This window comes from Gossypium hirsutum, chromosome D10, assembly GCF_007990345.1.
Source record: "Gossypium hirsutum isolate 1008001.06 chromosome D10, Gossypium_hirsutum_v2.1, whole genome shotgun sequence".
Taxonomy (NCBI): Eukaryota; Viridiplantae; Streptophyta; class Magnoliopsida; order Malvales; family Malvaceae; genus Gossypium; species Gossypium hirsutum.
This window is the reverse complement of record NC_053446.1, coordinates 56,055,132-56,080,569: the sequence shown is the minus strand read 5'-3', so window position 1 is coordinate 56,080,569 and position 25,438 is coordinate 56,055,132. Positions and strand designations below refer to the sequence as shown.

The following is a 25,438-nucleotide window of genomic DNA, read 5'->3' as shown; positions in this document are numbered from 1 at the left end:
GTTGTCAGAGTAACAACGATCATTTCACATTCGATTTATACCATTAAATAATCAAAAACAAGTTGTAGCACTCCATTCCTGGCCCAGACGTTAAGACCAAGTCTGGAGAGCAACATCGAATCATTCGGAAAAGTCCAACCTTCAACCATTCAAAGTTCAACAGTCAAAAATTATTTATATAGTTAAACCAAATGTGGAAATCTAAACTCATAAATTGTAATCCGAAATAAAACACACCATAGTATAAGTCTAGATAAAACAGTAAAATAATTAGAAAATAGATGACTGAGCTCCCGCCACGCCGACCCGCCTAAGTCTGTGGGTTACCTGTAATCCAAAAGAACGGATAAATGAGTTTACAACTCAGTGTGCAACTTACATTTACAATTAATCAGTAACATAACATATGTGATTTCGATTTCCCATTAATCAGTAAATTATCAAAAATGGATACAAAAACAGAAATAAAGAATATCATATACAGTTTCAGAACATTTCATATACAGATGCAAGTTCCTACCCCCAACCGCTACACATCATCTCCATCTATCCCTACACACCGCATAGTGATTGTGTGTCACGTTTCCAAATAATTGCAGTCTAGCTGCCAGATCAGAATGCGATAAATCGCCAGAGCCAAATATATGTTTATGGCTTAGCCACCAAATTCAGCAAATTATTACACTGCCCATGCTTCCTCTTTTTCACAATCCCAACCCAATGTAGATGCAGATTTAATAGATATCAGATATGCGTGTACAGTAGTACAAATTCAGATCATATTCATGTAATGCTATCGCACTTACTTATCAAATTTCATATAAAATATGTATATGACAATAACAGATTATTCAATAACAGATCGTCAGATAACAATTTAATTGTCTAATTCATATCATACGGACCATATGGTAGGCCTACATTTGATATAAACGACGATTACGACCCTAGGGAAAAATCTTGATTTTTGACCCACATGCCCATACGGATTCACATGGCCTAGCACACGCCTGTGTAGCCCATATCAATGTCATACACGATCTGTCACATGACCTAGCACATGCTCGTGTAGCTCAAAATAGTGAGTAACACAGTCTACCACACGCCCGTGCGACTCAAGACCCAAAACATCTTTCACATGCCTTGGACACACACCTAAGTCTCTAGCCTATGTGACTCTAATTCCAAAATAGTGAGTTACACGACCTAGACACACACCCGTATCTCTAGTCCATGTGCCTCTAATTTTAAAACAATGGGTTAGACGACCTACCACACGGTCTGACACACACCCGTGTGGCTTATACGGCTTACCACATGGCCATGTAGCGTCGACAGCCATGTTTTTCGACTTCTGTCGTTCGTAAGATTTCAGGTTTTCATAACACACCTGATACGGGTTTGTCGTAGAAGTAACAGAGGTGATCCCAAAACCTAAAAACGATAATCAAAATTTCAATTACACGATTTAATTGAACTATAAAGCTAATTAAACAATCAGACGAAATATATCAAAAACTTCAACACAAACCCAACTCAAAAACTATACACTCACCCTCTTACGAACATCAATATGCGAAATTAACTCGATGGAGGGACAATGCCGTCACAATCTTCGCCTAAAAGAAATCCAATCAGAACTTAAACTAAGAAATCGAAAAACTAAGCCAAAACCACATTTTTAAAAGAAAAAAACAAACGAGAACAAATATTAATAGAAATTCAACAACAACTTATGCAATTAACCTTTTAGTCGAAAACAACGAGACACAATTTCCCCCGACAAGTCGACAGCAAGAATTAACAATAGGTAAAATAAAAAAAATAACTAGAGAAGAAAGAAAATGGTAGGAACAAACTAAAGGGAAACAAACGTGAAATGGGAAAGGAAAAGAAGGGAAGAGTAGTAAAAATATCCCTGCTACGCTTACGTAAAGACTCAAACATGAGATTAAAGGGTATACAGAAGCTTAACCATCGAACCAACATGCTCATTCTTAACACAAAATCACATAGAATTAAATTCAAGTCAAAAGTTCAAAGTAAGGGTTGATTCAAAACAAATAGCAAAAATTTTCCAGAAAAGGGACTTAAAACCCTAACCTCAAACACATAAACAGAGCACTTAGTCACAGATACAGAGACTTAATTATTAATAGGTTTTTTAACACGTAAAATTTCAAAATTTAGGGTGTTACATAAGTGTATAAAATTATTTGTATTCATTCCCGAGTCTTATACGAGCTTACAAAAGCTCTAATGCTAACCCAATGTCGAATTAGGACTAAACTATAATGTTTTCAAAGTTTGGAGTTGACATTGTGACTTCGGGGTTTCCTCGTTGTGACACCACATACTAACTTAGCCCTGTCTCAATGATCATGGCTCACCATCATGGCATGTCATATGGACTAGATCTCATCACGACAACATATGGTCGACGACGCGACGTGACATTCTATTTCTAAATGGTACCAAATTGACACCAACCTAAAAATAACAAATCAACTAATTTACACTTCCATAACATAATTTTCAGCAAACAAACACATACAATAGGTTGAATTATAAGGCATAATACCTTTCATACATATATACATTCCATTCATTTCATCATTTTCCTTCAAGCACCTAAGCAACATCATTGTGCTAACCATTAGCCTACTTGGCATAAGTTTACATGTATATAGGCATACACTACCATATAAACTAATAGCATGCCATAATTTAGACATTAGCAAATATTATGACAACCTAAATTGCACAATCCGAACATATAATTAGTTCCAAAATACCAATTCCAACTCCCAAAAGTTCATAAGTCACATGTTATACTAAAAATCGACTCAACGTAGGTACATGCCATACTTAAAACAAAATAGGATTATACAAACTTTGCTAAGACAAGGGATCACTTCCTGAATGCTGGATATACTACTCGAACTCTCAGGAATGTTTTATATTTTAATAAACAATTAAAATCACCAATCCAAAATGCACTTGAGTATTATTTACCCAAATATTTTTAATATTCAAAATTTAATAGTAAAAATAAAAATAAAGATTCAAATGTTAATGTAATAATAAACAATTAAAATTATTTTTTTCTTTAAATTTAAAACTTTTCCAAGCTCAATTTTATATAAATTCTTATATATGAAACATTATTTGGACAAGCAATCCATTGGTTACCTTTTTGAAGTATAGTTCTATCAAGACAAATTGAGTTTTGAGTATAACTATTATGAAGCATTGGTTGCCTTTTTGAAGCCAAAATGCAATCCAATTGGGAATCATATTTATTATTATTAATCCCTATACTTTATTTTAGTTATATTTATTCATTGTATTTTCAAAGGAAAATCAATTTATTAGCTGATTCATCAACTTGGGGTTTTTCCCAATGACAATGGCTATGTCACAATTCATCAAATTTTATAATTATAAAGTTCTAAAAGGATCTTCTCTAGGCATAATTGGTATTCCATTTAAGGATTTTCTCTTGACATAATTGATATTTTAAATGGAATAGTCAAACTAAGTTATTCAAATACAAGTGTCCAATAAGAGTTCCAATACAAATTCATGTTCATGTATGAGTCTTGAAAATGGAAATTTTACATGTGATTGAAAAAATTGGCATATTGTATCATGTACCCAAAAAGTAAAAAGTAAATTTTCTTATCTTAAACAACTAAAAAAAATATATTTTTAAGAAACCCAAATTTTAAATGAATTTTTAAATAAAAAATTAACATCAATCATTGAATCAAATATTAAAACGTATTGTTATATCATTTTAATCATTTAAAACTATTTATTTATATTATCTTTTAAATAAATTAATTTTATATCTGAAGCTTTTTCAATTTACTATTGAAACAAAAAATTATAACATTTTAAAATAATTTTAATTTATTATGATTTTTTTAGTTTTAATCCTACCCAAATTTACTTCATAAATAGTTCCATTTAGGCAAAGCTTTTTAGAACTAGTTAAAGCCCCAGATTAATGGGTTTTCATACAAAAATAGCCCAACTAAATATTTTAATGGGCCTTGTTCGTACTTTTCAAGCCCAGCTTAATTATAATTCCAAATTATTCTCCTTTCTCGGTTTCTCTCAAATTTATTTTCTTTATCATTTGAAGATACAAATTTACATACGGCGGGTTTAGGTAGCTTACCGGATAGAGGTTACGGTGGGGACGGTGGTGGTGGCTACAACCGTTCTGTTTTTAGTAAAGTTTGTAGAATTTATATTCATATGGTTATATTATTTGCTAATGAGATCTTAACTTAATGATAAGAAAGAGGTCATTGAATCTCAAGTTTAAATCTCACGGTATTTGGGCTTAAAGGAAATTTTATTGCTTGCAATAATTGATTTGATGAAATTTTGGTATTAGTCCTTACAGTCTAATTTAGTCATATTTTTTATTGTAATTTTTTTAATTTTAAAATTTAAATCTTGAACAAATTGTAGCCATTAAATTTGTCAAGTTAAATTATATTATTTCTAAAATCTTATACAACAAATATAGTATAGGTGTAATACCACATCTGTAACACCCTTAATTTTGGGGTTAGAAGTTTTGAGCTTTGTAATTAGGGTCAGTGAGTAGATTGTGTTATTGTGTTTAGTTGCGCATTTAAGTGACAGAATGGGTTTGGTGGTTTGGTGGTTGGTAATGTGTTAGTGTGCCATTGAGTTTCGAGTTTGAGTCCTTAGGAGTGTTTTGAGGGACATTTTTTTTTTGTTTTAAAGGTTTAGATAATTATTTTCTTTACTTAGTGTTTATTTTATTATTTTTATTATTATTTCTTTTCTTTCTTTCTGGACATTCTCCTTTTCCCCCTTCTTTGTTTTCTTTTTTTGTTTTTCTTCTTTTCTTTTCTCTTTTTTGAAAATGGTTGTGTTGTGGTTTTCGAAGAGCTTCGGTTTCTTGGTCATCGAGCTGGGTTCTAGACGTCTCTGATCGTGAATCAGGTGTGGGTTCAAACTCTTCAATTTTAATTTGTTGTCTCGATTGTATGGAACTTGACATGTTCTAAGTGTTTTGGTCAATGTGTCGTAGGTTTTGCTTCTAAGTTTTGTAAAACTTAGTTTTCTATCGCATGTTCCTGATCTATTAGAGTTTAAGGGGCGTTTGGTGTGTGAATTCCTGGTTTGCAGGACGTTTCGAAGTGGTTTCGGGACCATATGAAAGACCACACGGGCGTGTGCTGGTTCACACGATCGTGTGGAATTGGGGATTAGGGTTTTTGGACAAAAATTCATGCCACACAGCCGTGTGGTGAATTTGGGAAATTAGTCGATTTTTAGACGGCCGTGTCCCCTGGGCATACGAGCATGTGTGTTTGGGAATTAAGGTTTTAGTGATTTGGTGACAAACTACTGTGTGGCTAATTTGGGGATTTAGGGATCCCACACGGGTGTGTGAGACCCTTACACGGCCGTGTCTACATTGTACTCTATTTTAGCACAAATGGATAGATAGTTGCACAGCCTATTCACACGGCCATGTCCTTGGCTCACACGAGCGTATGCCTCAGTCACACAGGCATGTGCCTCCTCCCACATGGGTGTGTTGACCCCCCATACGGCCTAGGCTTTTCCACACGGCCAGAGCACACGGCCGTGTGGCCTTAAGTCACCAGTTTTAGTTTTGTGTATGTTTTTTATGTGAAAATGTGTCTGTGTGTTCTGACCCTTGACTAGGTTTTAGTAAGGATAGTTAAAACTTTGATCTGGGCTTCAACTTATGTGTTATTTGTGACTGTTGTGCGAGATATTTGATTCTGAACCTGCTTAGCTGGGTGTGTGCATGTTTGTTTTCGTCTGACTGTCTGCTGATGTGTTCATTGTTTCTATGAGGTTGTAAGTGTACATGTACTTATATAAAGTAATTTTTGGGTTGGTTGTGAAGAGAATGAAGACTTATTCTAATATGATCTGACAGTTTAACTGCAAACTTATCGGTACAACAGTTTATCGCACTGTACCGTATGTACATTAGCTTTCCTGCATACTATTATCTGATCTGGCAGTTTAAACTGCAACATATACGTACAACGGGTTACCGCAATACTCTGTACTGTATATACGTCAACTTTACTAAGTATTATGATCTGAGTGGCTTAGACCATAAGATGTGTAGGGTTGGATGTGCCTTTCGAGGTCCTAAAAGGTGTGTTTGGTTGGATGAGCTTAAACAGTTCTTTTAGGGTGTGATCGGAGGACGGAAAGTGTTTTTGCTGGATGGGTAAGCTTTTAATGCTTGAATGCATTCATATGCATCTAAATGTGAGCTACTTGTCTATATTATGTCTGTTCGTTATAACATTTATGACTAATTCTACGCGCATTAAGGTGTTAGCGTAGTGACGTTTTGGATTGTGATTATAAGTATTTTTTGTATCGACCCGTTGATGGGTTTATCTGTTGAGTATTCTGTGTGTGATTTGGTGTGCTTTGACTGTTACGATTGTTTGGGATGTTGGTTCTGAGTTTGCTTTCTGTTTCTGTGTATATCTGTAAGTACTTTTCGTTATCAAACTACTGTTTGGTTTCTGATCTATAATTCTGTGTTAGATACGTGTCGAATTCTCACTGAGCTCGTGTAGCTCACTCCTATAGTGTTTCTCCTTGTAGGTACATTTCTGAATTCTAATGCTGGACTCGATATGCGAAGGTCTCGAATATTCACGGTTAAAAATAGACTTTAGTAGTATTTTTAATAATTTCTGAATTTATAATTAAACACTTTGAATTGCAAGTACTGTTTTGAAAACTATGGTACAGAATTTTGTGTTTTACGCACGTAAGTACGTAACTTAAATACTGCAATGCTTTTCGATTTGTTAAACTAAAATTTCCCTACGATCACTTCAATGATCAATGTAACCTCCGAGATTTAGTCTAAACTTCTACATCGAGTTTTAGGGCATTACATTTAGTGGTATTAGAGTCAGGTTTACAAAAACTTGGCTTGTGTTTTTACATAACTGTGTACGCATGTGATCATTTTAAAGAAAAAAATTTCGAGAAACTATACCATAGTTTTTTGAAATGACTAGTGACTAGAAAAAAATTTTGCAAAAATGAGATGTCCGAGACTCCGATGCTGATCCGAGCTAAACTTAGGGAATTGTAAGATTAGTTGAATAAGCCTAGAACTGCAATATTTAGACATTTATGCTTGTGTGCAATTTTGGAAATTGTAGATTCTTAAAGCTTAGGTATAAGATCGATATGGATTCTGAAGGTAAGCGAGAGCGCGAAGAGTTGTCTGCTTCTCTGGGATGTGTGTTTGTTCAAGATTCGAAGGTTAATACGATTCTGTCAACTTCTGGTAGCGACAATTCGGAGCTTGGTACGGAGGCATTGACTTGAGTAGTGAGGGAAGTGCTAGAGAAAGTGTTTGAGGCTAGGTTAGAGAGGACTAGAGAAATGCTTCAAGCTAGGTGCGTAGATTGTGGCAAGAAAAGATATCGTAGTCCTCCGAGGTTGGAGCCTCAGTCTGCGAAGCGTGTTAAAATGCATTTGAGAGGCAATAAAGGTTTTGCAGAGGGTGCCGCTAGTGGTGCAAGCGCTCCGTTTTGTGAGCACTGTAAAAAGCATCATCCGGGCAACTGCTGGAAAAAAAATGGGAGCATGCTTTTGATGCGGGTCCATAGAACATCAGATCCTAGAGTTTTCTCGACGATTTTGAGACTTGTATGGTGGTGAATGTTTCGATGTTTTGATTAGAGCATAGTAATTGTGTGTGATAAGACAAAAATGTGTATTTTCTTCAGTGAGTAAGTGTTTTGGGTGTGTGTATGAGGTCTTGAATTCAAGTCTAGCGTGGTAGCGCTTCGGGACTAGGGTGCATAGCGGGAGCGTAATGGTGTAGCTTGTGTTATACCACTGTTCCGTTAGTTGGAAATTTCGGGGACGAAATTTCTTTAAGGAGGGGTGAGTTGTAACACCCTTGATTTAAGGGTTAAAAGTTTTGAGCTTTGTGGTTAGGGTCAGTGAGTAGGTTGTGCTATTGTGTTTAGTTACGCATTTAAGTTACAGAATGAGTCTGCTGGTCTGATGGTTGGTAGTGTGTTAGTGTGCCTTCAGGTCTCGAGTTTGAGTCCTCAGAAGTGTTTTGAGGGACTATTTTTTTTGTTTTGTTTTAAAGGTTTAGATAATTATTTTCTTTACTTAGTGTTTATTTTATTATTTTTATTATTATTTATTTCCTTTCTTTCTGAACGTTCTATTTTTTCTCTTTCTTTGTTTTGTTTTTTTTAAAACGGCTGTTTGTGGATTTCAAGAGCTTCGATTTTTTGGTCATCGAGTCGAGTTCTGGACATCTCTGATCACGAATCAGATGTGGGTTCAAACTCTTCAATTTTAAATTGATGTCTCGATTGTGTGAAACTTGACATGTTCTAAGTGTTTTGGTAAATGTGTAGTACGTTTAGCTTCTAAGTTTAGTAAAACGTAGTTCTCTATGGCATGTTTCTGATCTATTAGAGTTGAAGGGGCATTTGGTGTATGTTTTTTTTCATGTAAAAATTGGTCTGTGTGTTCCGACCCTTGACTAGGCTTTAGTGAGGGTAGTTAAGACTCTGATCTAGGCTTCGAATTATGTGTTATTTGTGACTGTTGTGCGAGATATTTGATTCTGAACCTGGTTAGCTGGGTGTGTGCATGTTTGTTTCTGTCTGATTGTCTGTCGACGTGTTCATTGTTTCTGTGAGGTTGTAAGCATACATGCACTTGTATAAAGTAATTTTTGGGTTGGTTGTGAAGAGAAGGAAGACTAATTCTGATCTGATCTGGCAGTTTAACTGCAAACTTATCGGTACAACGGTTTACCGCACTGTACCGCATGTACGTCAGCTTTGTTGCGTACTATTATTTGATCTGGCAGTTTAAGCTTCAACATATCTGTACAGCGGGTTACCGTAATGCTCTGTACTGTATATACATCAGCTTTGCTGCGTATAATAATCTGATTGGCTTAGACCACATACATGGTGTGTAGGGTTAGATGGGCCTTTCGAGGTCCTAAAGGGTGTGTTTGGTTGGATGAGCTTAAATAGCTCTTTGGGGGTGTGATCGGGGGACAGAAAGGTGTTTTGGCTAGATGGGTAGGTTTTTAATACTTGACTACATTTATATGTATCTAGATGTGAGCTACTTGTTTGTAATCTGTCTATTAGCCATAACATTTATGACTAATTCTGCGCGCATTGAGGAGGTAACGTAGTGACATTTTGGATTGTGATGATAAGTATTTTTGTATCAACCCGTTTGGAACGACGGAAATGTGCAAGTGTGTACAATTACAAGTAATAAAGTGACAAGCAAATGTCGAGTTATCGTACCCACAGGGACTGTTAAAAGAATTATTTATGAATACAATTTTAAAACACTTTGGTGAAGAAAAATATTTTGATTTGAAAAAGTGATTAAAAACTAAATTTTAAAAAATAAAAATAAAATAAAAGTTTCATTTATCTCTTGACTATATCTCTATGTCAATTCAACCGATTAAACAAATTTTAATAAGCAAATGTGTTAATGCACATACATACTTATGAAATTAAAATAATCTTTTGTACATATCTCTATGCCAATTCAAACAATTAATTCAATCTCATAAGCACATAAAAGATTACGCGAGGTAACAATGTATTTCTACCTTGAAACAGTTTAATCACAATAATCTTACAAGTTATGCAAGACTAATGTATCGTTACATACCGTTGCTAATTTAACCCTCAACTACCTTAGATGAATAAACATGTACTGATTAAGTATTGTGTCAATTAATTACAATTTCAATCTGTTTAAATAATTAATTCATTAGTTACCTTACAATTGTAATGCAAGAATAACCTATTCATGGTTTTACTTAATCAAACATCTTACCGAGGCCTATAACAACACAAACACAATTTTAATAACTCAAGTAGACGAAATGCAATCAACCTAACACGAATTAAATTTAAGCCATATTAATTAAATTAAACATATTAACATCACAAATATTCATAGACATGTTCATAACAACAACAATAAAATTAAAAGGATAAGAAACAAGAATCAAATCCGGTGTTTCTCCGAGGTTTGACTAGTTTGCTCCGCTCCTCCTTCTCTGGTTGTTCTTGTTGAACCGAAGCTTCTACGAACACTTGAATGCTACTCTAAATGGTGGTTGAATGACTCTTTTTCAAGAGGTGAAATCGGCAAGGGAATGGGGAAGAAAATGAAGAGCAATGAATAGAGATAATTGAGAGAGAAGTGAAGAGATGAATGGGTTTGAGATAATGTTTAAGTGAGCAGCCAATGGGGTTATTTATAGGTTGAGAAGGCTGCTAAAAATAGCCAAATTCAGCAGCCAAAGACTCCCCCCATGGCCGCCCACACATGTGGCATGTTTGATGATTTCAAACATGATATTTAAGGTAGGGGAATATCCAGAAAAGCATAAATAGTGGAGGGGTTTGAATGCAATTTGAAGGAGTCTTCAAGGGCCATTTTGCAAGCCAAATAATCAGCCAAGCAAGCTGATTGGGTCAGCATGTGGGACGGTTTTGGACTGCCCAGTGCTTGGTTGGATCGGTTTTCTCTGTTCAGCTCAACTGGGTCATTTTTCATAATTAGTTAATAATAATTTATTTAACCCAAATTAAATTGGATAAAAATTAAAATTAATAATATTATGAATTAATACACATAATTTGGACCGTCTTAGGCTGAAAAATTAATTCGCCTTGGTGCTTCAAATTGCTTCTCAATTTTGCGCTTCGAGCAGTGATTGTCGAGCTGTTTTTCGTCCTTTGTGCAAATCCGTCGAAAATGATCAAAATTAATCAAAATTTATTATAAAATTAAGTAAAATTCAACATGTTCATAATTTAAGTACAATTTAATTATTTTATAATAATTAAATATTTTTTGACAAGAATTTATTGAAACTGCATGAATTTGAGTTAGAAAGGGCATGAAAAAGTGTGTATATTTTTGTGTTTCCACCGTTGATGGCTTTATCTGTTGAGTATTTTGTGTGTGATTTGGTGTGCTTTGACTATTACGATTGTTTGGGACGTTGGTTCCGAGTTTGCTTTCTATTTTTGCATATCTCTATAAGTACTGTTCGTTATCAAACTACTCTTTGGTTTCTAATCTGTAATTCCGTGTTAGATACGTGTCAAACTCTCACTGAGCTCGTGTAGCTCACTCCCATAGTGTTTCCCCCTGTAGGTACATTTTTGAATTCTAATGCTGGACTCGGTATGTAGAGGTCTCGGACAGTCACGGTTAAAAATAGGCTTTAGTAGTATTTTTAATAATTTCTGAGTTTATAATTGAACACTGTGAATTGTAAGTACTGTTTTGAAAACTGTGGTACGAAATTTTGTGTTTTACGCATGTAAGTGTCATTGGGACTGTATTTTCTTTTGAAATATTAGGATTTTATAACTGAAAATTTTATGTAACTTAAATACTGCAATGTTTTTCGGTTTGTTAAACTAAACTTTTCCTACGATCACTTCGGTGATCAATGTAACCTTGAAGATTCGGTTTAAACTTCTAAGCCGGGTTTTGGGGCGTTACAACATCAACTTGGTATTTCCATATAAAATTCAGTGAAAAAAACCATATTATTTTTATTAATGGATTTAATGGGTTGTTGTTTGAATGAGGACTAAAATTTCAAATTTTGAAAAGTATAGTGACTAAGAGTGAACAAATTGAAAAAGCAAAGAATCAATCCGTAACTTATGCATGGTATGTGATTAATAAAAAATTTTAATCTAATTGATTTAACTACTTTGTTTGAGTTGTAGTTGAAATTTCAAAATTCGAAAAATTTAAACATTAAAATTGACCAAATTAAAGTACACGAACTAAATTCACAAATTACTCCTACTACAAAAATTAATTACAATAAATTAATAAAAATATTTTTTAATAATTTATTTATTTATTTTTTCAACAAGTTATTGATGACTGTATCCCCCTGGCTACAGTTAACCGATCCCTTGATCCTCTGAACCATGAAATTGCAAAAGAGTCTTTGGTGTTGGAAACTTAAAACTAATAACATACATACATGCATTTTCCCTTTGAAAATATTAATAAGTATAATTGTCTTTTAAAACATATTTTATTTATTTTTATAATAATTCTCAAATATATATAGTAATAGATAAGTAACTATTATTGGTTTAAATTTAAATTATAATTACTTTTTTAACTTAATTAGCTAAACTTTTATAAAAGAAAAATTAGAAAATCCAGCTCTTTAATGTATTTATATTTATATGACTTTTAATAAGTTAATGATTGATAATACTTAAAAAGTAATTATTTTATAATTTTCATGGAAATAAAAAACTTTCATGAATGAGTTTACCATTTATCCTTATAAAAATAAAAAAAAAATAAAAAGTTTAATTAAATTTTAAGATATTTTTATTTTAAGGTATTCTTTGATTCGAATTTGTCCCGTTTATGTTACTTGAACTCCAGGAGCTTTTGATATAATGTGTTTTTAAGAATATTTTTTCAAAGTTTTTTAATGTATTAAAATTTGTTTTTAAATTTATATTTTGTACCAAATATACTATTAACATTGATATTATCAAAATTAGGGTATCCATTGTAAATAGTAATGATTAAGGGCTAGTTTAGCATTGTTTTTGAGAATTACTTTGGAAAAATAGTTTTGAAAAGTATTTTGAATGTTTGGTTTAAGATTTAAGTGTTTAGTATTGCTGCCAAAAAGTGCTTTTGAGAAATAAAATGTTTATTTTAGACATGGTGTTAAAAAGTAACAAATAAACATTTAAATAATATTCAAATTAGTTAATATTATTATATTTTAATAAAACTAGAAGTTTTAACTTCTCATCTGGGGCAAAAGTACTTTTGAGAAGCAAAAAATTTCCTTCAAAAGTGCTTCTTTACTCTTTAAAGATGCAAATGACTGATTATAAAATATGTTTTATTCTCGTGAATGAAACTTAAATAGCATTGATGTTGAATACAGACAAATATATGCCTATATGCTTGGATTGATTTTTTTTTTTTAAGTATAATTGCATGGACTGAATATCTCTCTAGTAAAAAAAAAACTGCTACAAATTTACTCACTGATCTCTATAAATAGAGAGTCAGTATTCTTATTATTCATCCCAAATAATCCCATATCCTCTGTTTATCACATAAACTTTTCCGATACCATGATGGCAGGAATCAATATTTTATAATCTTTGCTTCTTTTGTTTTACTGTTGAGTTCCTTTGTGATTGTGATTGGAGCTGGTGATCCTTTTGATATCCTCATGTCTCAAAACTTTGCCTGTGGAGCAATCAAAGAATCAAATCTAAGCCCTGGTGAAGGACACAAGTTTAGCGATAGTCGAACCATCAGAGGCATTAAGGTCACCAGCTCCAGCCCTGCTGATGTGGGAAACAAGTTTACGGTAAACTACGGCCTAAGTCCTAGTGTAGGAAAAGCCTTAACTGACAATCATACCATAGGTGGAATTAAGGACACCGGCCCAAGTCTCGATGTCAGAAATAAGTTGACCGACAGCCAAACCATTGATGACATTAAGGCCTCCGTCGAGTGTAATCGACCATCGACCATCAGTTCGCCCAGGCAAGTGTTGCTGCAAATCCAATAGTAATATGCACAAGCTTCTTTTAGTTAGAAAATTAGAATGACATAATAAGAATAAAGATGATGATAATATGATTCTTTTGTGTATTTTCCATATCACAAACACTACAAACAGTAATGGATTTATACATGAAGATAGTAGAGAGAAACCATGATACGTGTCAACAAATCATTGACAAAGGTTGTTCAGAAATGTGCTGATGACAGCTCATTGAGTTGGTTGAGATAAAATCACACGTGTTGATCTTTTGATGATGCAGCAATTTCATGGTATTGAGAAATTCTGTTGCAGTATAATCTTTGACATTCTCCCGTCTTCTTCTTTTCTATGTTGCAAACTTTATGGAGTCAACAAGATATAGCTGATTGCTAAAATGAGAAAAATTGCGAAGTGGTATTGGCTTTGTAAAGATATCAGCTAGTTGATCTGCTGAGGGAACATAATTTACGCTTAATTGACCAGCAAGAACTTTTTCACGAACAAAGTGTAGATCAATATCTACGTGCTTCATTCTAGCATGATGTGTAGGATTAGTAGTAACTGAAACCACAACTGAGTTATCACACCAAACAATGGGTGTATGGGAAGTCTTTACTCCAAGTTCTTCAAGAAGATGTTGCAAGCCAATAAGTTCAGACACACAATTAGCAAGACTACGGTATTCTGCTTCAGAAGACGATCGAGATACAATTGATTGCTTCTTTGCAGACCATGCCACGGGGGTTGGCCCAAATAAAATGCAAAAACTCGATGTAGAATGTCTATCTTCAATCGAAGAAACCCAGTCGGCATCAGAAAAGGGAACCAAAATAGGATCACCCGGTGTGATACATAGACCATGATGAAGAGTGCCAATGAGATACCGAAGAACATGTTTTACAACTTTCCAATGTGTAGCCAACGGATTGTTCATATATTGGCTAAGTTTGTTGACACAACAACAAAGATCAGGACGAGTGAGGCAAATATACTGAAGTGAGCCAACAATACTTCGGTAAAGGTGTCCATCGGGAAATGGTGACCCATCAGTGGAAGATAGTAAGGGACTTTCAACCATAGGTGTTGGAGCAAGAGAAGCACCAAGAAGTCCAGCTGTAGATAGTAAATCAGTGATGAACTTGTGTTGTGTTAGGACAAGACTCGAAGAATTACGAGTAACTTCGATGCCAAGAAAGAAATTGAGATTACCAAGATCCTTTAAGAAGAACTCAGCATGCAACTGTTGCACAACATTAGAAATTTCACTAGGAGAACTTCCCGTAATAACAATGTCATCAACATAGGCCATAAGATATAGTTTTGAACAAGAAGAGAGCCAAACAAACAAGGATGAATCAGTCTTGGAGGGCTGAAAACCAAGTTTACCAATAAGAAAACTATGAAAAGTATTAAACCATACTCTGGGAGCTTGACGTAACCCATATATGGCCTTCTTTAATTTGCAAACGAGTTGAGTACCATTGTCATTGAAATTTTCAAAACTCGGTGGTTGAGTCATATAAATCTCTTCATCAAGTGAACCCTTAGGAAAAGCATTATTTACATCTACTTATCTTAAGGGCCAATTATTCATCACGGCTAAAGTTAAAACAGTACGAATGGTAGTCGGGCGAACAACTGGACTAAAGGTTTCGACAAAATCTGATCTAGCTTGTTGTGAGAAACCCTTTACCACCAATCGAGCCTTGTACCGATCAATAGAACCATCTGACTTTTTTTTTTTGGTTTTAAATAATCATTTACAACCCACTGCTCGCCTGTTAGGTGGTAGAACGCATAAAGTCCAGTTCTCATTTTCCATCAAAGCACTTAACTCATCATGAACTGCTGTCTGCCAGTGTGGAAACCTCATGGCAACATGTATGTCAGTAGGGATATCAATGGAAGAATCGATTGGCTCTGTAAGGTATGTTTTTGGTTTGAAGATACCTGCTTTACTACGAGTGAGCATGGGATGTTGATTAATACTGGGTTGGGGTAATAGAGATGAGCAAGACTTGGGATTAGTGATAGGTGCAGATGGTGTAGGTGAAGATAAGGGACATAAAGGAGACGTTAAATTGGTGGATGGTGGGATCCATAAAAGTGGGAAGATTGGTAGGTGGTGTTGTGATGGGGTCCATAGGAGTAGGAAGATTGGTAGGTGGTGTTGTGGTGTGACCCGTAGAGATAGGAGAATGTATGTCGGATGAAGGGTTGTGTGTAGGAAATAATGAGGGGTGAATAACGTGTGGGGGTTGTAAAGGGGTATTGGGAAAGGGATTAAGAGTAGGTGGTGGTAAAGGCAACATGGGTGTAGAGTAATATATAGGTGACAGAGGTGGCTGAGTTTTTTTAAAGGGAAATTCATTTTCTGAAAAGGTTACATTACGTGATATGATGGTTTTACCATTAGGGGTTAAGCATTTATAGCCTTTGTGAATGGGAGAGTATCCAAGAAATGTACAGGAGGTCGATCGAAAGTATAATTTGTGGGAGTTATATGGTCTAAGGTTTGGAAAACAGAGACAGCAAAAAACACGAAGAAAAGTATAATCAGGTTTTTGAACAAATAGTTTTTCATAAGGTGAAATATTACCGAGAGGTGCAGATGGCAACCGATTGATCAAAAATACAGCACTATTGAAGGCTTCGTACCAATACGATAGAGGCATAAAGGCATGAGCAAGTAGATCAAGACCAGTGTCAACAATGTATCTATGCTTGCGTTCAACCAATCCATTCTGAGCCAACGTATGAGAGCAAGAGAACCGATGAAGAATACCATGTTGCTAAGTATAAGAATTAAGTGCCTTAAATTCTCTTCCATTATCAGATTGAAGGGTTTTCAACTTACAACCAAGAAGCCTTTCAGCCTGACTATGAAAACTCATAAAGGCAGCCAAGACATCTGATTTATTCTTAAGAAAATAAACCCAAGTGTACCGAGTATAAGCGTCCGTAAAGGCAACATAATAACGATACCCATTTGAAATCATTGGAGCTGGCCCCCATACATCCGTAACAACAAGCTCAAGGGGAGAATTATACACCGTATGAGACAGAGAAAATGGTAAATTATGTTCTTTTCCAAGATGACACGCAACACAGTTACTAAGTTCTTTATTTCCATGAATGGAAACATTACAATCATTTAAAGCTTTTCTTAGTATTGAGCTACATGGATGACCCAAACATTGACGCCACAAGTCCAAAGAAGTACAAGTCTCCGCAGCACAACAGCGAGAAAAAAATTCAGATGAAAGAGCGGATGATAGTGTAGATGGCAATCAATATAGCCTATTGTGAATAGAACCTTGAAGAAGCACATCACTTGTCTTCAAATCACGAACAAGACAATAATTAGGATAAAATTCAAAAACAACATTATTGTCCCTTGTAAACTTTGACACAGATAACAAATTTTTTGTTATTCCGGGGACATGAAGGAGAGAGTTCATATAAAGTGGACGAATAGAAGACAAGAGTGATAACTGACCAACATGAGCTATAGGTAAAGAATTTCCATTACCAACAAACACTTTACCTGAACTGAGGTAAGGAACACTAGAGGTTAAAGAAGTCTCGAAACTGGTCAAGTGATGAGTGGCACCAGAGTCAGGGTACCAAGCATTATCATCTAGGAGAGCTGGAGTTGCAATATGCGCTTGAGGAGTTTGAGAGACTGATCCTGTGGAAGCATCTGAAGTCCCAAAAATAGTAGTAGCACTTGGTCATAAGGTAGTAACGCCAGTAGGCCAACATGAAACAAATGGATTCTAACCAGTTTGTGGAGGAAGTCTCGTATTCAAATGTGTATTTGGACTAGGTGTCATAGTGGACCCAATTAATCCTGTGTACATCAAGGCAGTTGTATGATAAGGACCAGGAGTAGCCCAAGATGAAGCATAACCACCCAAAAGAGATGGAGGGGCACACATGCTATACATAGCTTGAACCGGCAATGAAGTGGGCATTGATACGACAAATGGTGGTGATGGAAATGGTCGAAAAGCATTTCCTTTAAATGATGGATCAAACCTATGGTAACATCGGTCAACAGTGTGGCCAATTTTACCACAAAGTTGACATTGAATACGAGATGACGATCGACCCCTCCTTCTACCTCGAGAACCTTCACTAGACGACGGCCTGTAACTTGGAAAAGCAGATGGCGAAGAAGCAGTAAAAGCAGTATTAGACTAAAAAATATTAGCTGATGGAGGAAATTCAGTTACCATAGATTGTTGACGGGATTCGGCATCAAGTAGAATTGTAGAAACAACATGAACTGTGGCTGGTGTGGGAGTCGCAGAAATAATAGTGATAATAGAGTCAAATTTAGAGGGAAGTCCATTGAGAATGGCTGTGACTTGTTGAGGTTCACTTATAGCCTCCCCACAACTTGCAAGTTGCTGGCAAATAATTTTGATTTTCATAAGGTAGTCCTTCATTGCTAGATCCCCTTTTTTTTAGAGTGTAATAGCTGACGGTAATGCATGAGCCGTGATGTAGTTTTGCTTCGAAAGAGAGTTGTGAGAGCACTCCAAATTTGAGAGGCGGAATCAAGACCAATTAGATGAGGAAGAACAGTGGGGCCAACAGAAGAAAGCAACCAAGAGGCAAGAGCGTTGTCCTGCTGCTCATAAACTTCAAAGGCAGGGTTGATCTTGACACTCCTAGATGAATCCATAACAACCTGAGGCGGTGGCTCAATCGAACCATCAAGATACCGCTGGAGTTTGAAAGATTTGACAGCAAGAAGAATCTGCTATTTCCAAAGCTAAAAAATTTGTATAATCCAAAATGAGAGTAAATTTCTTAGAGGAGAACATCTTACTGCCGGAAGAAGAATCAGTAGAGGTTGAGAAAGAACCGTCATCCACCACCAACGATGGTGGGTCAGACTAAGAAGAGGAAGGCATTGAAAACCTGCTCAGATACGAAGTTAGAAAATTAGAATGACATAATAAGAATAAAGATGATGATAATATGATTCTTTTGTGTATTTTCCATATCACAAACATTACAAACAGTAATGGATTTATACATGAATATAGTAGAGGGGAACCATGATACGTGTCAACAAATCATTGACAAAGGTTGTTAAGAAATGTGCTGATGACAGCTCATTGAGTTGGTTGAGATAAAATCACACGTGTTGATCTTTTGATGATGCAGTAATTTCATGGTATTGAGAAATTCTGTTGTAGTACAATATTTGACACTTTTGCACCTTCAAAACAAAATGGTTTTTCATCGTCTTTCACATTATACTTAGGAAGAGTGATTAAAATAGATTGAGTTAGTGTTAAGGGCTGGTTCAGATCCATTCTTCACAACTGCTTCATCTAATTGCCATTTATTATCATCCAAAAAACTTTTAGTAATCAATTCTTATTTGTTATTTTTTTTATGGTTTGGGTTGGTTCGGATCCAAGTTACAGTATAAGTCAAATAAAATAAGATATAAAATTATAATAATAAAAACCCCAAAGCAAGACAAGAATAAAAAAAGAAAAAGAAGCAAGACAAAACAATATATATCATATAATAATTAAAAAGCCCACAGTTACCTCGTGTTTGTAATTTTAGGGTTTAATAAGAAAGATAATTTTTAAGTTTTTTGGTATAGTGATAAATTTAACCTTTTAATATTTATAGTTTTTATCCATTTAACTCTTTTTTTGTTTGTGTTTAATCTGACCATTAACTTTTCAAAAAGAAAAATTCTAAAAAAAAAGAGTCAATAGTGCTCTCTCTAAGTGTTCCAGAGAAACAGTGGCTACTATGGTTGGGTTGGAGTGGAGTGGTGACTTTGTGATAAGATGAGGAGAGATGTAATCTCCTTTTTGGAAGAATAATTGATTCAACTGACTCTTAAGAGTTCGCTGATTGTCCCTAATGATAAACTGATGGTAATTTGTACTGTATGGACAAGGAAATCATATAATCCAAACAATTTTAGGGCCTAGATGAGGAGTATTTGGAAGATAAAAAGGAAATTTGAGATTCAAGTGGCGGGGCAAAATCTCTTTTAGATCTCTTTTGAAAGTGGCAATGATCTAAAGATGGTTTTAGAGGGGCGCCCATGGTTGTTTCAACGGCAGTTAATTATTTTTGAAGGTTTGCTACAGGCGATGGAGTGCAATAACATTCACTTGACTTCATCACCCTTTTGGTTTAAGGTTGGTCCATGCCCGCCAAAGTGTGATAAAAAAAATTTAATGCATGTAGTTGGGTCAACTTTTAGAGGGATCATGAGATCAGAAGAAAAGGGGGATTTTGGTCGGATAAAAGTTCATTTAGATGTGAAAAAACCACTACGAAGAGGGATTTTTATCTCAACGGGTGCTCAAGAAAGTAAATGGCTTCCTTTTAAATATGAGTCTTTGTCGAATTTCTATTTTGGTTGTAGGCGTTTAGGGCATGGAATCAAGGAATGTAATGTGAAAAGAGTGAAGTTCGAAAGATGGAAAAAGACAAACTTCCTTACTCTCTGGCTTTTAAAGTTGGGTCGAATTTATTGGAGAATGAGACTATGCAAATAGGGGTTGCTACAAAAAATGATGTCGCAATGTTTCTATACTAGCGAAGATGATGCGACCGTAGGATAGAATGTTTCAAGTAATAGGGTGGCAACAATAATAGGGAACATGGCGATAGCTTCAGCGTCGGCGGAAAAATAGGGAGCTGAGGTACTTGTGTCAGATTTGGATTCTCCTAAACAAATGCATAATTTGAGTGAATGTGTGATTCGTAGGGACCCACTTCCTAAAAATAAAAAATTGGACAAATGGACTATGATGGATTAATTAGCAATATTAGAGGGAAAAATCTTATATTCGAATAGTGTACAACATGATTTGGGCATGAATTTGGAGGGTGGGGCCTACAATTTTTAAAAAAATGGAAACGAATGGCTAGGGGGTAACATCTGAACAGAGTAAGGGCGATAATGGGCCTGGGAAATGGAAATTTGAATTGAAAACAGGGAATTTGAAGTAGAGCCTCATTTTTTTTGCAACTATAATAGGAAACGGATAAAATTAAGAGTGTAAAATCAACATAATTTAGGGATGAATTTTCTGCTATGAAGGTTTCGGAAAACCTTTCTACAAATCTTCAATTAAGATTGGCAACTACTAAGAGGCAAGCCAACCAGGCACAATGAAAACCATATGCTAGAACGTTCATTGTTTAAGGAGCCCACGGGCTGTTCGACGGCTTCGACATATGTTGAAGTTGTATAATCCCCAACTAGTTTTCTTTATGGAGGTGAAACTGGATTAGCAAATAATGAAAGCAGTAAGAAGGTGTGGTTTTGTAAATAGGCTTACGGTAGGGACAAATGGTTCACGATAAAGGTATTGTTTAGCACGGAAAGAGAGTGTGTGGATTACTTTGAAAAGCTTCTCAAAAAATCATATTGATGTGATGGTTAAGGTAGAGAGAGAGGAAGAGGAGTGGCGTTTTACTGGGTTTTATGGCTTGTCTTTGGTGAGTAATAAAGGGATTCATGGGATGTTTTGAGGAGGTTAAGTTATAAATATGAATTGCCTTGGATTGTTTGCAGTGATTTTAACGAAATAATGTATTCTTCAAAAAAGAAAGAGGCTTTCCAAAGGTTGAACGTAAAATGGAGTTGTTTCGGGATTTGTTAAAGGATTATCGATTAGTGGATTTGGGGTATTTGGGTCCATGGTTCACATGGGAAAGATGTAATTTGCCGGAAACGAATATTATGAAACAGTTAGATAGGGGTGACAAATGAGGAATGGTTGGGGCATTTCCCAAATACTACGATTCGACATCTCCCTCACTCTTTTTCGGATCATTGCCCTCTTCTGTTTCAAACATCTCAAAGAGAGGGTACAAAAGGAGGTAGGACTTTATTTTTGAAGTTTGGTGGACAATGGAAGATTCTTTTAAGAATGAAGTATAAAGACTTTGGTATGAGGGTTCGATAGAGATTTTTTCAAAATTAGATAGGCTTCATGGAAGATTATTGTGCTGGGATAGGAAAATGAAAGAAAAACGTGCTGATTTGAAAAGAGAGCTTATGAGTAAACTTAAGATGTTGATGAACGAGGACCATGATGATGAAAATTTTGCTGGCTTCATTAATCTCAAAATTTAGCTAAATTTGGAAATTAAAAAAGATGAAGTCTTCTAGGAACAAAGAGTAATGGCAAATTGGTTAAAGGCAAGGAACAAAAACACGACCTTTTTTCATAAGTATGCATCCCATCAGAAAAGAATGAATACTATCAAGTGTTTGGAGTATGGGGATGGTAGAATGACGGGGGATATAGTTGAAATGGTAAAAATTGTAAGGGGTTTTTTCGAGCATCTATTTGAGAGTAAGGAGGAGGGTAGCGAGTTGGTTCATATTCTTTCAGGGGTCGAACGGTGTATTATTGATGATGCTAATGTGATGTTAACCAAAAAATATACAGAGGAGGAGGTTGTTCGTGCTTTGAAAGATATGGGGCCAACGAAAGCTCCGAGAATCAATGGTTTTTCGACTTTAGTTCTTTAGTGGTATTGGAACATTGTTGGAAGAGAGGTAATGTTATACTGTTTAGGATTTTTGAATGAGGATGTGAGTTTAGATCAAATGAATGTTACAAACATTGTCCTAATCTCAAAAATCTCAAATTCCATTAGTATGATAAATTTCAGGCCCATTAGCTTGTGCAATGTTATTTATAAAATTATAGCTAAAATGGTGGCTAATAGATTTCAAAGGATCCTTGATGTTTGTATTGATAGAGCCTAAAGTGCCTTCGTTCCGGATAGGTTGATCTCAGACAATGTCTTGCCTGTTTATGAAATCTTGTACACATTTCGTCAAAAAAAAGAGTGGTCAAAAGGGGCTTATGACTTTAAAATTAGATATGAGCAAGGCTTATGATAGGGTCGAGTGGGGCTTTTTAAGGGCCATGATAGAGAAGATGGGTTTTATAAAGCCTTAGATTGATATAGTGGTGAAGTGTGTCTTGACAATCTCTTATTTGGTTAGCATCAATGGTATCATGAGGGATTCGTTTCAGCCTTCTAGAGGATTTAGACAAGGTGTAAGGGCAAGTAGGGGAGGACCCCAGATTTCCTATTTATTATTTGCAAATGATTGTGTTCTTTTTGGGGAGGCCACAACGAAGGGTGTACAGGTTTTAAAGAAGATTTTAAAGGAATATGAGAGTTGCTCACGTCAATGTGTGAATTTTGACAAATCTATTGTTTATTTTAGTTCGAACACTTCTGATTTGGTGAGGGGGAAAATTTCGACAGCTTTGGGTGTTAGATACTCAAACAACCCAGAGGAATACTTATGGCTCCCGTACGTGGTAGGGAGAAATAAAAAAAAACCTATTTCCAAGTTTTGAAAGATCGCATGAAAAAAAAATTGATGGTTGGAGTATTAGATTCCTTCTCAATGGGGCAAGGAGATATTTATTAAACCTGTTCTCAAAGCCATTCCAACCTACACAATGGCTTGTTTTCTTTTGTCAAAGTCTTTATGTGGTGATTTGGAAAGTATTGTAGCAAGATTTTGGTAGCAAAAGGCTCATGAGAAACGTTGTGTGATTGGGGAAAACTCTACGACTTAAAGGAAAATGGGGGGTTGGGTTTCAGGAGTTCTAGGAATTTTAATGTGACCCTTCTAGCTAAGCAGCGATAAAGGCTTCTTACTAATCCGGATTTGTTATTAGCTTAGGTGCATAAAGCGAATTATTATCCTCAATCAAATTTTATGCAAGCAAATTTAAAGCATTGTGCCTCATACACTTAGACAAGCATTTGGTCAGCTTGAAAGGTGTTACAAGACGGGATGTGTTGGCGAGTTGGAATGGGTGATAGAGTTTCAACTTTTAATCATGCTTGGTTATCGAGTTTGATTATTTATAAATTAAGCAGTGTAGTTCGAAACCCTAATGTTTCTATGATTGCCGGTCTAATTAACAGTACTTCTAGGGAGTGGAAGAGAGATATTATTATCAGTACCTTTGCAAATGTTGATGCAGCCAGGATACTTCGAATCTCGTTGGTAGTGAATCCTCAAGAGGACGTGATGGTGTGGGCAGGTGAGTCCTTAGTAGAGTTCTCCGTTAGGAGTGCTTACAAATTTTAACAGACAGGTATTCCTACTCCTATCCTAGATGAATTACAAACTGCATCTAGAGAATTTTATAAGCAACTTTAGGGCTTAAATCTACCCTCTAATATCAAGATTACAATATTTCATATTTCAAAAAATTTCATCCCTACGCTATCAAACATGCATTACAAAAGACTAGTTGCCAATGTGATGTGTCTAAGATGTGGGGAGGGTGCTGAAACTATGAATCATGTGTTTATGAGTTGTCCTATTGCAAAGGATGTGTGGGGTTAATTTTTTTTCCTAAGATCTTATTAAATTCGATATAGGACATGTTCGAGTGGCTTACTTAGGTTTTCAACAACTGCTCAGTACTTCAACCCATATCATTCTGTTGTGGTCTGTGGATCTTGTGGACTGCAAGAAACAAATCTATGCATGAACATTCTGCTAAATTGATGGTTGACATATCAAGGTCCATTCAAGGATACATTAAAGAAATAGAAGGTGTCAAGGAAAAGGGGGTTACCAAGAAGGTGATCTATGCATAACGGAAGCCCCTTTCGAGAACATGCATCAAACTTAACTTTGACGTAGCCTTTGATAAGGAGTTTTTCAAATCTGGGATGGGAATTGTAGCCAGAAATGCACAAGGGCAAGTGATTACATCATGTTCAAATATTCCACTCAAATGTGGGCTCAGCATTTGCAGCAGAAGCCCTCGCATGTTCATGGGCAGTTAAAACAGGGTTGAGTTGGGGGTTAGGCAATTATCAAAGGCGATTCTCTAACGATAATGAAGAAATGCAGTAATATGTCCAAACATAAGGAATAGAATATTTCATTTCATACAGTATCACAATAGCATATTTCATATTATACAGTTTAAACATGCAAATCATGAAGCTAATCAACTTGCACACAGATTAGTAGTTGAAAGTTTAAGAAATGGAGAGGAGTTTTACCTGGAAGAAGCGGTCCCGGGCTTCACAATGAGAACGATGGAGGATGAGTGGATTCGTAAACCAGATTAAAGGAACAATAGGGAAGTGCCTCAGTCCCCAAGAAGCAGAAAGGATAAAAATTGCTTCTGTGAAAATACAAATATGGAAGGGATAGGGAAGAGGAAAGTGATTAGTGGAAATGAAACTGTAGGTGTTTTGCAATGATGACAATAGATGGGATGAGTAGGATTCCCGAGGAATGGGTTGGCTTTCGTTTTTTTTATATATTCTATTTTTTTTTCTTTTAATGTTTTAATTGTTTTGCCCTATGCCAGTGATCTCTAAGGGCTCCTAGTGGATTTTGATGTATGCTTTGTTTTCAGTTTTGTAAAGCCCAATCCTTTATTGTCAAAAAAAAAAAGTTTTCAAAAAAAGGATGAAATCACTTTTCTTTAATGGAAATACTAACTAAAATATTAATTTTTAATAATATATGGTAGTCTTCGTATACTTTATAGTGATATGACATTATTTGTTTTATATACTATGTCAACTAATAATTTTAAAAAAAATTTCCAAAAATATACAAAGATTGAATTTCAAATATATAAAAAGTGTTGAAACTTGAATTATATTTCAATATTCAAATATTTACTCTATAAGTTAACTTTAAAAAATAATTAATTCTATGACATAATTTAAACCTATCAAAAATAGATAAAATTGTGCTTGCAT

At 35.3% G+C, this 25,438-nt stretch overlaps 1 protein-coding gene across 10 annotated transcripts; it reads right to left on the bottom strand.

The window, feature by feature from the left end:
• Positions 1-13,738: 13,738 nt before the first annotated feature.
• Positions 13,739-24,971, bottom strand: LOC107915146 (retrovirus-related Pol polyprotein from transposon RE2). Of its 10 annotated transcripts, XM_041103350.1 has the most exons (6): positions 24,289-24,954; positions 23,666-24,176; positions 17,896-18,589; positions 17,442-17,809; positions 17,205-17,360; positions 13,739-16,995 (listed from the first exon to the last, which is right to left on the bottom strand). In XM_041103350.1, the coding sequence occupies exons 3-6, from the start codon at positions 18,012-18,014 to the stop codon at positions 16,988-16,990; spliced, it is 651 nt and encodes a 216-aa protein (XP_040959284.1). In that variant the 5' UTR covers positions 18,015-18,589; positions 23,666-24,176; positions 24,289-24,954; the 3' UTR covers positions 13,739-16,987. The 10 variants fall into 10 exon arrangements, with proteins under 10 accessions (XP_040959284.1, XP_040959279.1, XP_040959281.1 ...); XM_041103345.1 differs by having other exon boundaries at positions 17,205-17,809; positions 24,289-24,970; XM_041103347.1 differs by having other exon boundaries at positions 17,205-18,425; positions 18,498-18,589; positions 24,289-24,970.
• Between the last annotated feature and the right edge of the window lie 467 nt (positions 24,972-25,438).

Bases quoted from the DNA above. Each gene is read 5' to 3' on its own strand.
- LOC107915146 (XM_041103344.1), bottom strand. From the start codon at position 15,176: ATGACTCAACCACCGAGTTTTGAAAATTTCAATGACAATGGTACTCAA.